This window comes from Salvia hispanica, chromosome 1, assembly GCF_023119035.1.
Source record: "Salvia hispanica cultivar TCC Black 2014 chromosome 1, UniMelb_Shisp_WGS_1.0, whole genome shotgun sequence".
Lineage (NCBI taxonomy): Eukaryota > Viridiplantae > Streptophyta > Magnoliopsida > Lamiales > Lamiaceae > Salvia > Salvia hispanica.
The window spans coordinates 47,759,630-47,771,738 of record NC_062965.1 but is presented as its reverse complement, the minus strand read 5'-3'; the positions used below and the strand labels follow the sequence as shown (position 1 = coordinate 47,771,738).

Sequence of the window (12,109 nt, the reverse complement as noted above, 5' to 3'; positions counted from 1 at the left end):
AATTATTTCCTCAATGAAAAAAATAGTAGTATGGCTGTCTGCAATTTTGTGTCCCATTTTTCTTTTCTTTTCGGTTGGTTGGTCAATACATATCACATTTTCTTATACTATATTTAGTTCTAACTCATTTATCTCACATTTCATTATAATTAAAATAATAGTAGCAGTGGTATATAACAATGAAGCCTACATTCTGAATATTAAAGAAAGAAAACATTGATAGAGAGAGAAGTTTTAGCGAAGGGGAAGATAACTAGGCCTGTATTTGACAATCAGCCCACTCAAAGAATACACATTAGTTGATGAGCAGATAAACTACATGATGACAATGTTCAAAGTTACATAAATATTGGTAACTGCAAACATCAATGAGTGTCCGAACCGGGATGCAGAAAAAGAAACAGCAAAGTAAATAATTGAATGCAGGGGGGACGGGGGAAACGAAACACCGACTCCATGAAGCTATGCTGCAGCCTGTCACTGGAATACCGATACAGTTAATACATCAACGAAGCAGTTATAAGGTAGACAAACTATGCAAGGAAGAAAGATTCAAGTTAGGTTCTTCTGTCTCACTAGTTCCAAGAATTAATGCAATAATCAATTCTATTGCAAACTGAATCTTACAAAGCGGCTACATTCGTGTACAAGGTAGCGTCTTCAGCTCATGACTATGAACAACCAAATCTATGAGCAAAATTGATCAGGATGTTCACTAATACATGGTGTTTCCCATCTCAAGGAAAACCTTTTTCACTTTGCTCGGCCTCACTACCCTCGAGCCCATCAAGTCATTTAACCAATTATAAATGACATTCGTTGCCTACAGATAATACAATATCATTGGAGTTCCATCTCGTGGATGGAGCAACCTGACCAGTTTTGAGCGATCTAAGGGGGGCTGATTAATATATCTGGAAATACCCGTTGATACCTTCTTAACTCTCGGGAGCTTGCAATTCCATCTATTTCTGTAGCTGCTCCCACATCTTTGCTGCAGCATGGTTCATACGAGAAATACGAGCAATGAATGTTTTCTCACTAGTGGCTATTATGGTGGCCATGGAGTAGTTCTTTTTACAATAGCCCTGCTCCTTTAGCCATTTGTGGAATCTGAATCTTGGTTTGATTCGTTTCTCCAAGTCATGACAAAGATATCCAGGGAAAACATCTAAGTACTGCACCGAAGCACCCATTTCATTGCAGAAGAACTCGATTTTCTTTTCCAGTTGGCTCGGATTTTGGTTGAGAACCCTTGGCGCAAACTTCAATATAGCACAGAGTCTGGAGTATTCGACCCCACAGGAGAGAAGGATATCGAACCTCTGCTGCAGTTCACTGCGAGAGCTGTGCATTTGAGACAAGGCTTTAATTGCAAATCGATTCTCTCCAAAACCAAGGCTGTGTATGAAATCCAACTTTGTTTTCATATATGCCCTCGTTCTTTTATCTTCTAATTTCCTCAAGCCCTCTTCATAGTGCTTATCCAAGTCCTCGCCACTCGGCATGGTATAAGCAGTCAACAAAGCCGGATCCCCATTTTGAAGTCTCTCAAAGAACCACTCACCAATATCCATCGCCCTCATCACACTAGGCACATTCTCTAATCTATTCCTCCCAAAAACATGAGGGTACTTCTGCTCGAGCGACTTCAACTCTTCCTCTCCCATTCCAAAGTGTGCCAGAAACCCCGAAACTGAAATGACCCGACCCCCAAGATCAAAACCAAAGATCTCAGGTCTTGACAAAAGTAATAACCCAACTTGAACTCTCCCAACATTCAACCTACAAAAATACTCAATCTTGCCAATCAGATGCTCTTTCGAGTACTCAATAAATATGTGTTTGCTTCTTCCCAACAACTCCCCAACTTTCCCCATCTCACAACCCAAGTCATAAAACAGCTTGATTTTCTCACAAACCTCCAACAAAGCATCCACATTCTCATCAACACAACTCAACAAATCATAATCCAACATTAATATCTTCAAATCACCCAATAATCCATCAGCATTGCTATACAAAACTTGAGGAAAGGCCAAGCCTATACCAATCACACTAACACCATTAAACCCAAAACACTTAATTTCTTCAATCCTCCTCTCCAAATGCGACGGATCGACTTTGAACACCGAACAATCATCTCTACACAGCAATCCCAGTTTCTTCCAAGGGAAACCCATCCCGCCCAATGCACAGACCACATCAAAACGCTTCCAATCAGAGATAAAGAACGTATTTTTAGGCAAAATGTCACGCGCGGTTTCGCTCTCTTCGTCACAATTCAATCCAATGCTTTCGAATAGAAAATCGAGCTCGTTGATTGGATGGTACCTGAGGAATCGCTGGAAGGAGCACGAGAAATTGTGAGGCGAAAAGGGGATTTTGGAGACGACGTTCCAGAGGCACTGATGCGAATTTCTGGAGATGTGGTCGGCGTAGATGAAAGGGAGAGCGCGGGTGGTGTGGAGGTAGTCGAGAAGCGCCGCCTGCGATTCTTGGATGATTTTGGACCGGTGTTTCCATGGGATTTTGGCGAAAGGTTTTGTGGCGGCGGAGGTGGAGAAGAAGAGAAGGGAGACGGTGGTGGCTCGGCGGAGTAGCATAGCCAGGGTTTAAAGAGTGGGAAATGGGATTTTTCATAATTAATTGGACCTCAAAATTTTCGTAGCCATGGCTGGCTGACTTGTCTTGCTTTAGTTTATGATTCGAATATACTTTTATATCATCTGTTGTAATTATATTAATATTGTATTAATGGCATGTTTTTATGAAAAAAAATGACATTTTTTTTTCCATAAAATTCATACCTAGATAAGTTATTATCCCTACCAATTAGTTGTTGGTGTTTTTTATTAAGATAGGAAATATTGGAACAACCAAAACAGTGTACTCTCTCAATTTCACAATAATTGAGTCATTTTGTCATTTCACTATGTTCCCTTATAATGGAATCATTTTCTTTTCTAGCAAAAATCAACACATTTTCTTTTCTATCAAAACTCATATTATCCACAAATGGGTCTATTTTCATGGACGGAGGAAGTATTAGATTTGAGAAATTAAAAATGGACGAATTAATTTAGTAGTGATATAGTTATAGTGCGACACCAAAACTACATTATGATGCAATATATTTCCATAGAAATCCAAAACCAGTATTAAAAGAAAAAACCAAAGCAAGGACAGTAGCCTTTATACAATACAGATCCATCCCAACAAACTACATCATCTCATCTTCAACATTCTAACATCCCTCTCACCCCTCAAAAAGATACAGAAGAAAAGAAAAACCGACGTTATTACTAGTAAATGGTTATCCATGGTGGATGATTGCTGCTCCATTTCTTTTAGAGGGAGGACGACTCCGTCTGGTGCTGCTCCAGGTTTCTTAGAACAATGCGTGCAAATATTTTAGCTTCGAGTGGAGCACCTGCAGCTGCTGCTGCTGCACGCAGCACTCGTGAAGCTCCACTGTTCTGGAGAAGGCTCACATGATGCATTGCATTCTTGCTTCCGGGAATCGTAAACTGCCACATTAAACAAGTTCAGATCATCAAGTGTTGGTTGCACTACTGAATTTTCTATTTTGGAAAAAATGAAAATCGAGAGTTGTTTGTTCGTCTACCTGAAGGAGAGCAAATGCAGCACACGACTTCAGTGTGAGGGAAGGATTTCGCAGCATGGTAACGAATCTTCCAATCTCAGATCCGCTGTGCCACCAACGAGGAAAATATCAGACATGTAAGAGATAAATTGTCACATAACATTGGAATCAGAGATGATAAATCTTCAAACAGGGATTGAGAGTGCACCTGCATCTGAGATGGCCTGCTTCTTGAATGCGAGCCGATTCAGTTATTTGAGCCAGAGCGGCAGGGGCTAATGATGCGGCAGCAGCTGAAAACGCTTGAGGGTCAGAGAATGTCATGACGAAAGCTTCAATGTTCTTCATGGCCATTCTTCTTGAACCATCTAAGTTCACATTCTTGGGTATGTTTTGTGTCCCCGAAAGGGCAATTTCATCCGTTCTGCATAGGTCAAAAGCATTAAACATATTTGCTTTTATAAAAAAAATTTCTACTTTTTTATGCACCTTTTCAAATTAAAAGTGTAGTTGCATACCTTCCATCAAACATGTAGGCCAGTGCGAGTGCAGACATGAAGCGCGCCATTTTCGATACAGAAGAAGAACAAAGATAGACAAGAGCGGGTACTCCTCCTTCCTCCACAATGCGTAGAGCATTGCCAGGATTGAAAGCAAGATTCCAGAGAGCTCCTGCAGCGGTCTCATGCACGTCCTGAGAGTTAGAACACACCAATTTAAGTATAAAAAATCAAGACACTTTGGTAAACGGTATCAACCTAGAATACTTCGATACTAGTGGAAAATGAATTAGCAATATCTCTGAAGGTATGGTTGGTAGTTATGAGAATTTCCATGTTCGAGATTTGAACTAATGTAACAGTTAAGAGAAGAAACATTGCAAAGATTTAAACAAAGTGTACATAATAACAGTTTCTTATGATGCTGGTGATAGAAGAAGACCTTATCATTCCATGCACAGTATGGAGAGAGGTTAATATATATTGCCAATTTCATTGGCCAAATTAAGTTAAATAAGCATGTGACATGCAATCTCGTAACACGGAGTTATGATGTTACAATCTTGAAAGAGATACATGACCATTAGGAGGTAACTCAACACCCCAAATGATAACGAAGCCTTGCATTCTAGAAAAAAAATCAATAATAATGAATATTGTATATCAACCAAAAACTCTTTCCATTAAAAAAATCATACATAATACGCAAAACATTCTCTAATGACGGGTCTTAGTAAAAATGACTAACATAAGTATACCTGATAAAACATGTTGACCTCATCAAGATAAAAATTCGGATTATGGTTATCACTCATTCATAAAAGCAAGTCGATGTCACATGGAAAACTAATTAGACCAACAAGTATTTAAATTCTCCACTGATTATTTTTGGTAAACATACCTCAGCATCTGATCGAGCAAGCGCTATTAGTGGAGGTACGCCTCCTTCACGACCAATAGCAATGCTATTACAAGGGGAAAGAGAAAATAAAAAAAGACAAATAAGTTATGTGTGGCCAGCATATAAATAAACATATTTAGTTAATTTCGATCGATTGAACATCTCAATAATGTTTAGAAGAAAAAAGAAGCAAAGAACGGATTCAGTGAACCATTGGCAGTCTTCAATACATAATCAAATCTGTCGGATTACAAATAAATTGTTATTGATCGATAACCTGAACCTACACTTATTTAATCATTAAAAGTAGAAATATCAACAAAAGAAAGTTATACGAGCACATACCTATTTGCTTCTGACACAGACAATCCCCAGAGAGCACCAGCAGCCCTCTCCTGAAGGCCATGAGGAGAGTTTGAACAGGAACTTGCTAGAGCAACCTAGAACAGGACAAGAATTTAATAGTCGATTGAGATGAAAAATTTATCTTTCCGACTAAAATGTTAAAGCAAGAAATGGATGCATAATTGAATATGAATGCATATTCAGCCACTTGGTATTTGGTATTTGGTATCATGTGATACAGGTACCAATATGGAAAGCTCGAAACTATGAAGAACTATATTGGCAGTTCCATACACATGTTCTTCTATTGGCAGTTCCATACACATTGCATGCACGAGCATAAATGGAATGAGATGTTAGAATAAGAAAATTGTGAAAAACTCAAAGGTGGAAGGAAAAACAGATCCGCAAAACCAACAGTAAGATCCCTTATCTATGGGCCATACACAAGATAAAATATTATACAGTAGCATCCTATATAAAAGCAAAATGTGTTCTATCTAAAAAATCAGGTTAAAGTTCAGGTTCAACTACAGATCCTAACAATGACAAGTTTTGAAACAGTAGATTGAAGTTCACTTGGTTAAGTGAAATCTATTTCATGAACTTTGACTCAGTTTACAATTTCAATACAGCCTTTGAAAGGTTTCAATAATGTCACTACCTTACAATTTGTAGAGAAATTAACATAATGACACCACAATGAAAACTTTATAGGTTCTGTATCAGCTAGCTTTCACATAATACATCCTCACCCCTAAAGCACTAATAGTCGAATACACATACACATGCATCCTCACCCATAACTTTATAGGTTTTCCAGAAATGATTCAACAAGGTCATAAGAAAACTGAAAAAAAAATGCCATACCAATGCCTCAACTCCATTGGCTGAAGCAATTGCTTCTCGGTTTCTGTCATCGAATGATAAGTTCCATAAGGCACCAGCAGCTTCTTGCCTGACACCATCATTTGGTGATCGAGTAAGTTGCAAAAGAGCATCAAGAGCTCCAGATTCTTGTCCTACTGCAGAATTGTTACCATTGCTATCCCCATGGGCAGCCAAATTTGCCAATGCCCTAGCAGCCTGGACAATAGAATCAAAAGATACAAGTGAGAAGCATGCAAAAAGATCCTTTTCTGCATTGGATGGTGAATGTTTGATATTAAAGTGGCATCTGAAAAATATTTGAATGACATCTTAAGCTCACTTAAGAAATAGACTAGAAATTGACACACTTCAGAAGATACGATCCATTAAGTTGCAAAACAGAATTAGTAGTGTTAAATGAAGACTGGAAGGTAGAAACGGTTAAAATGAGGTTCTGGATGACCCTCAAAGATTATATTAGATGGATTATGTAATACTTCCCCAATTCCCAAACAATAGGTATAATGGGGAGCAACACAGGTTTTCACAAAAATGGTTGAGCGTATTGTGAGTGAAGACCTTGAAGGTAGTGTTAGTGATAATTAATAAATGTATTGTGAGTAAAAAAAAGTGGTGGGCCATGTGGTAGAAAGTGTAAATAAGTTGATATATTAAGGTAATCATGATGTGGGGTAGTGTCTATAAATGGAAAATGACTAATTTTGTGGAGGTGCCAAAGGAAAAATTGAACTATTATTTAGGGATGGATGGAGTAATTTTCTTCAACCACAGTCCACACGTTCAGGCACAGTTTACTAAGTCGTGACTGTTTAGTTAAAACCGGCAACTTGCTCCTCAAGGCAAAACTAGCTAAAGATGATTGACAAAAGAAACGAAAATAAGCAAACTGTGTACAAATACTGCCACGGCATATTAAGCATGAGTTCATCAGTCATTTAAAAAGTGACTCCAGTATCAACTGAGGATTCCTTGAAACCACCCTACTAATCTAGGAAGTTCATCTAAGGAATTAGATTTGTTTGTTAGTAGTACTATTTTGGATACTTTATGAAGGAGGAAACAGTGCTGTAAACAGCTCACTGGGTGTACCAATTAGAATATAGCTTTGCCTAAGCAAACGTTACAACAACAGCTCAGCAAAGAATATGATTTTCAAAAAGTACCAATAACTAATGGGCATTGTATACAACACAGATCCACCTGCTCTTGCACTCCGTCAGCCTTGGAATTTCGAGCAAGTGTCACCAAGGCATGTATGCCACCGACCGAAGCAACTTCAATGCTGCATTTGTCATCTGCAGCCAAATTTGCCAGTGCACCAGCTGCACGTTCCTGAAATCAATCAAGCAATCAGCCAGAACTCAAGTTTTAGTACCTAAGGCTTATGTTCCATTTCAGGACACTACAACAGCACAAACAAGTGCAAATAGGAATAGGATCAAACAACTGTGGAGGATACCAAGACTCCTTCACCACCAGTACACCGTGACCACTTGGAGATAAGATCCACTAAAGCTTTTATTCCACCAGCTTCAGCAATGGCACCCTAAATACAATACTTATATTAGAACTTGAAAAAAAAAACTTCAAATTCAAAAAGACAAAACCCAAAAGGAAACCTTGTATTCTTCACCAACAGAAAGATTCCAGAGCCCTCCTGCAGCCTCTTCTGCAACTAATTTGTTTGCAGACCTTGCAAGCTTTACAATAACACTGATGCCTCCTTCCTCCGCCACAGCTTTCGCAACCTTAGCATTCACTGCTAAGTTTGCAATGGCCTACATGTAAAATAAATACAACTAAAGCATGAATTTTGTCTAACAATACAATAATTCTTGAAGACTTGATGCATGATTATCAAAAACCCCTATAGGTTGTGCCTTTGCCAAAGAAGGAAGAAAATTGTGAGCATTAATATTCTAATCCATAAAGCTCCTACACTATAAACTTTACCTTAGCAGCTTCTGACTGAAGTCCTTCACGCCATGATCGGGCAAGGTTTAGAAGAAGGCATATGCCTTCATCACGCATAACTGCTTCTGCCCTTCCAGTGTCAATATTAGTATTTTCATCATCAAGAACAACAAATGTTGCAAGAGCCGTGGCTGCCCTTTCTTGAACTTCCTCGCGGGTGCTCTGCATGAAACTAAGTAGTAAACTTGTGCCTTGATCAAGCCAAAATTTATCCAGACCAGGTAGATTGCTCTCAGAAATACGTAGAAGTGAATAGGAAATGACCCACTCCAGCCAATTCAAGATCTCATCTAACTTTTTATCCTTCTTAGAATTCTCTCGGTGCAGAAAAATATTCTTGTCATTCCTTTGAGTCTCGACAAATAGGTTACCGATTCCTTTAAGAATATCGGTGGAGATAGCCAGCAGCACTTTGCCCCTATGGTTGTTATTAGAGATAAAGGTCGAATCCGCCTCAAGTGCCTGGCAATTTAGGGCACATACGACCTTCAAATTAATTGAGGATGAGAAGAGTCTTGAAACTATATTTGGGCTTATATCTGTTCTAGAAACATCTAACCCTATCAGGTGGGGCAGCTTACCCCAGTGTTGTGCTACCAAATTCCACTTTATATTAGTTGTTCCAGCAACTGAAAGGAAGCGAAGCGAAGCAACATTTCCCAGGGAAGTCTCATCCACCTTTCGGCAGTCAATAAACCCAATATCTGTCAAATTCGGACAATGCTTAGCTAAAGCATTGATAGCATCCGCATCCACTTCTTGAATACCTGAGATCCCAAGTTTTCTCAGCCGTGGGCAACAAATCGCAATTGCTTTTACAGCATCACTGCTGATCTTCTCACAGAAATCCGGCCCAATTTGAATGCACTCTAGTGCTTCATGTCGAGCTGCAAGCACACAGAGTGTTGCATCAGTCATGCTCCTGCAATAGTCTCCATTGATCTCACGTAAATTTTTAGCCTGAAGAGCTATGATAGCATCAGCAGATTCAGGACCTCGAAACCGAAGCTTCTGAAGATTCACACACATTGGAGAAAGTGATGAAGCGGCAGCAGAATCAAACTTATGTGGCCGGAGGTCCAATTCCTGCCACAAACAAGGAGATTTACCTAGGTTCCACCATGTCCGGCAGGTTGATGACAGACTAGCCCGGTCACGATAGTTCAAACATGAGAAAAGCTGAATTACTGTATCATCAGGTAATTTAATCCAATCAAGCACATCTTTCACATCCAAAGCCGTGGTTTCTTCAATCTCAGGGATACCCACTTTCTCTTTGCCCCTCCTCACAACCTTCCTCCGCACTCTTCTACTCATACTTGATTTAGCCTCACCAGGAGATCTAAATACAAATTAAAAGGCCACAACAACAGATTCTATGCACTGAATCCCGACATCTAAAGCTTGCTAATAACCAGAGAAACAGCACCCGATTCACGACCTCTTTCCTCTCGATTGATTTCAACTCTTCTACCAGCAACACCACTCAGTCAAGACCAATACAGCATTCTAATAAACCACAATGCTCAATCTTGAAAAAGGCACAATCTTTCACACACTACTGACTAACAAGCATATGCTCATCAATTGGAGATGAACTCCTATCAAAACCAAAATCTTGAAACTAGTTCAATCCAAAAGTTAACCTAGCAGGAATGCCCTAATCGTGAACTTACTGACTAAATCCTTAATCAAAGCCTATATTTGTTTGTGATGAAATGCAAGATGAAGGAGGCCAACTGATGGCGTATATGCCCAATCACAAAATGCAATTCAATTGCTTTTTCCTTCAAAACCCTTGAAAACCATTAATCTCCTTTCTTCATCTGGGCATCAAATCTGTGGCCTCCTGAAGCGAATTGCATCCAAGAAAGTTCGTCTAAACCTACACATATATAGTATTTATTATATAACCAGATGAAAAACAAGATACGGATGGGCACAAGACGAAAGCTTTTACTGATTGCTATAATTTATATATACACACAGAGAGAGAAGAAAAAATGGGCTGAGGGTATGACAGAATTCAGGCTAGTAATAAATCAAAGATGTGAGAAAAGGCAAAGACAAAGCCTTCACGCAACTTGGTCAGCCCTCTCTCTCTCTCTCTCTCTCTCTCTCTCTCTGGTGCGTTTGAATTGTAGGAAATCTAAAACCAGAGGCGATGAAAAGAAATTTACCTTTTGAGGTGGCATTCAATCACAGATGAGATGAATGTAATTGTAATGTAATGTAATGCAATGCAATCATCATAGTATTTTGTTATATATCTACGCACAGCTCATTGGCTTGTGGTGTGTTTTATTAAACTTTTCCTAACTTTTTTTTTCAATAGCTTGTAAAGCACATATTGTAGCATGTGCTACTTCTATTTATAAATGGAAAATTTGTGAAATAGTAACGAAAACAATACTACAATAGTATTTAAAAGCATGCTAAAAGAAAAGCTAACAAATGACCAAAAATTGGTAGTGATTTGGACTCAATGTAGAATCCATATTTTTACTGAAAAAAATAAATTTGATTAAGACTACATTCAACAATTATTCCTAAGCTAGAACACATTTAATTTTACATAAGAAATAAAATTATACACATGGAGTAATTTATGGGAATAATATACAGAATAGTATCTGACTTAATTATGACATCAAGTCTTATGTCAATTTCCCAAGTTTTCGTTAGTTTTTATCCCCTGGCAGGCCTTTTCCTTATGTTTTGTTGCCTTCATGCATTTTTGCTTGTAGGCCCAAGAAGCTTTCGGCCAACCAAAAGAGTCTTTTAAGAAATGCATGGAAGAAATTCTCTACTACAATCACGACAATTGTGATTGTCGTAGTTGGAACTAGAGACATGCGATGAGTAACACTGATAATATCAAGAATCATTAAGGGCGGAGTACTAAGTATATGGCAATTAAGTTGAAGATCCAGAGCTCATGTGTCAGTTTCCCACATCCTTGTCCTAGGGATTTGTGATTAACTCAAAAGGAGTTTGAGCCTCATCTGTTTTGGAGATGAAGGGAGAAGCGTGAAAAGAAGAAGCAAACAAGTGGAGCAAGGAGTGATTGTATGAAACTTTGCCCCTCTTCTAAAATTAGTTATTATGAATTTTTGGACCTAATTTGATTCTCTCTATTTACTATTCTTATTTGTTCAACCCAGTGGGTTGGCCCTAAGTGCAACTTTTTTCATTGTTTCGTCCTATTTGAACACCAGAACTTTGTCCCACACCGGTGGATTTAGGCTTTTTACTCATGTTTTGTTGTTTTCACGTATTTTCTCCATGTTTTGTTGTTTGGCCTAAGAAGGCTTTGAGGTAACCCAAAGAGCCTTTCAGAAAAGGCATGGTAAACAGTCTACTGCAATCACGACGATCGTGATTGTCGCAGTTGGAACGAGAGACGTGTGAATCACATAAATAGGGAAGGGAAAATCAAATCACATATCCACAGTTCATAATTCTAGCAATTTTGGCCCTCGTCTGAAAGGATTTTTGAGATCATCGACATCTCTCCTTATGTGATATTTTCTCTTTTCCGAGGCTATAAGAGTTTGACAAATAGATGGCCACACATTATTCAAACTTATAATAAGGGAAATGGCTAGAAGATGCAAGGTTTATAGTTCTTTTGGTGGCTTGGTGTGAGTAGCAAATCCACACCTACAAAGATAAGATCTAAATATCATAAATTATTATATTCTAATCCTTAGAAGCATGCTTAGGATCCATGTTTTCTTTCAATTATACTCTTATGTATATTTACGTTTTAGATCATATTTATTTTCATGAATTAACTTGTAAATATTAGGATATCATTCTATGAGATAATCGGAAATCGAAGATATACGATAGGGATGCAAAAAGTTGTGTAGCGAAATGGAAGGCGCA

General features: G+C 38.5%; 2 protein-coding genes across 3 annotated transcripts; both read right to left on the bottom strand.

Annotated features, from left to right (window-relative positions):
* Positions 1-243: 243 nt before the first annotated feature.
* On the bottom strand, positions 244-2,665 carry LOC125208064 (transcription termination factor MTEF18, mitochondrial). Of its 2 annotated transcripts, none has more exons than XM_048107616.1 (2): positions 935-2,665; positions 244-480 (listed from the first exon to the last, which is right to left on the bottom strand). In XM_048107616.1, the coding sequence occupies exon 1, from the start codon at positions 2,604-2,606 to the stop codon at positions 966-968; it is 1,641 nt and encodes a 546-aa protein (XP_047963573.1). In that variant the 5' UTR covers positions 2,607-2,665; the 3' UTR covers positions 244-480; positions 935-965. The 2 variants fall into 2 exon arrangements, with proteins under 2 accessions (XP_047963573.1, XP_047963582.1); XM_048107625.1 differs by having other exon boundaries at positions 244-474.
* Positions 2,666-3,117: 452 nt separating this feature from the next.
* LOC125200613 (protein ARABIDILLO 1-like) lies at positions 3,118-10,354 on the bottom strand. Its single transcript, XM_048098291.1, has 11 exons — positions 8,198-10,354; positions 7,864-8,022; positions 7,704-7,790; positions 7,445-7,576; positions 6,224-6,439; positions 5,354-5,448; positions 5,009-5,072; positions 4,126-4,301; positions 3,816-4,031; positions 3,629-3,713; positions 3,118-3,530 (listed from the first exon to the last, which is right to left on the bottom strand). Exons 1-11 carry the CDS (start codon positions 9,533-9,535, stop codon positions 3,351-3,353), a joined length of 2,748 nt encoding a protein of 915 aa, XP_047954248.1. The 5' UTR covers positions 9,536-10,354; the 3' UTR covers positions 3,118-3,350.
* Between the last annotated feature and the right edge of the window lie 1,755 nt (positions 10,355-12,109).

Excerpts from the sequence above, each read along its gene's own strand:
- LOC125208064 (XM_048107616.1), bottom strand. The coding sequence starts at position 2,606 with ATGCTACTCCGCCGAGCCACCACCGTCTCCCTTCTCTTCTTCTCCACC.
- LOC125200613 (XM_048098291.1), bottom strand. The coding sequence starts at position 9,535 with ATGAGTAGAAGAGTGCGGAGGAAGGTTGTGAGGAGGGGCAAAGAGAAA. Across the intron at positions 5,449-6,223 it reads CCAATGGAGTTGAGGCATTG|GTTGCTCTAGCAAGTTCCTG; the intron begins GTATGGCATTTT and ends GTCCTGTTCTAG. Across the intron at positions 3,531-3,628 it reads CTGCATTTGCTCTCCTTCAG|TTTACGATTCCCGGAAGCAA; the intron begins GTAGACGAACAA and ends TTAATGTGGCAG.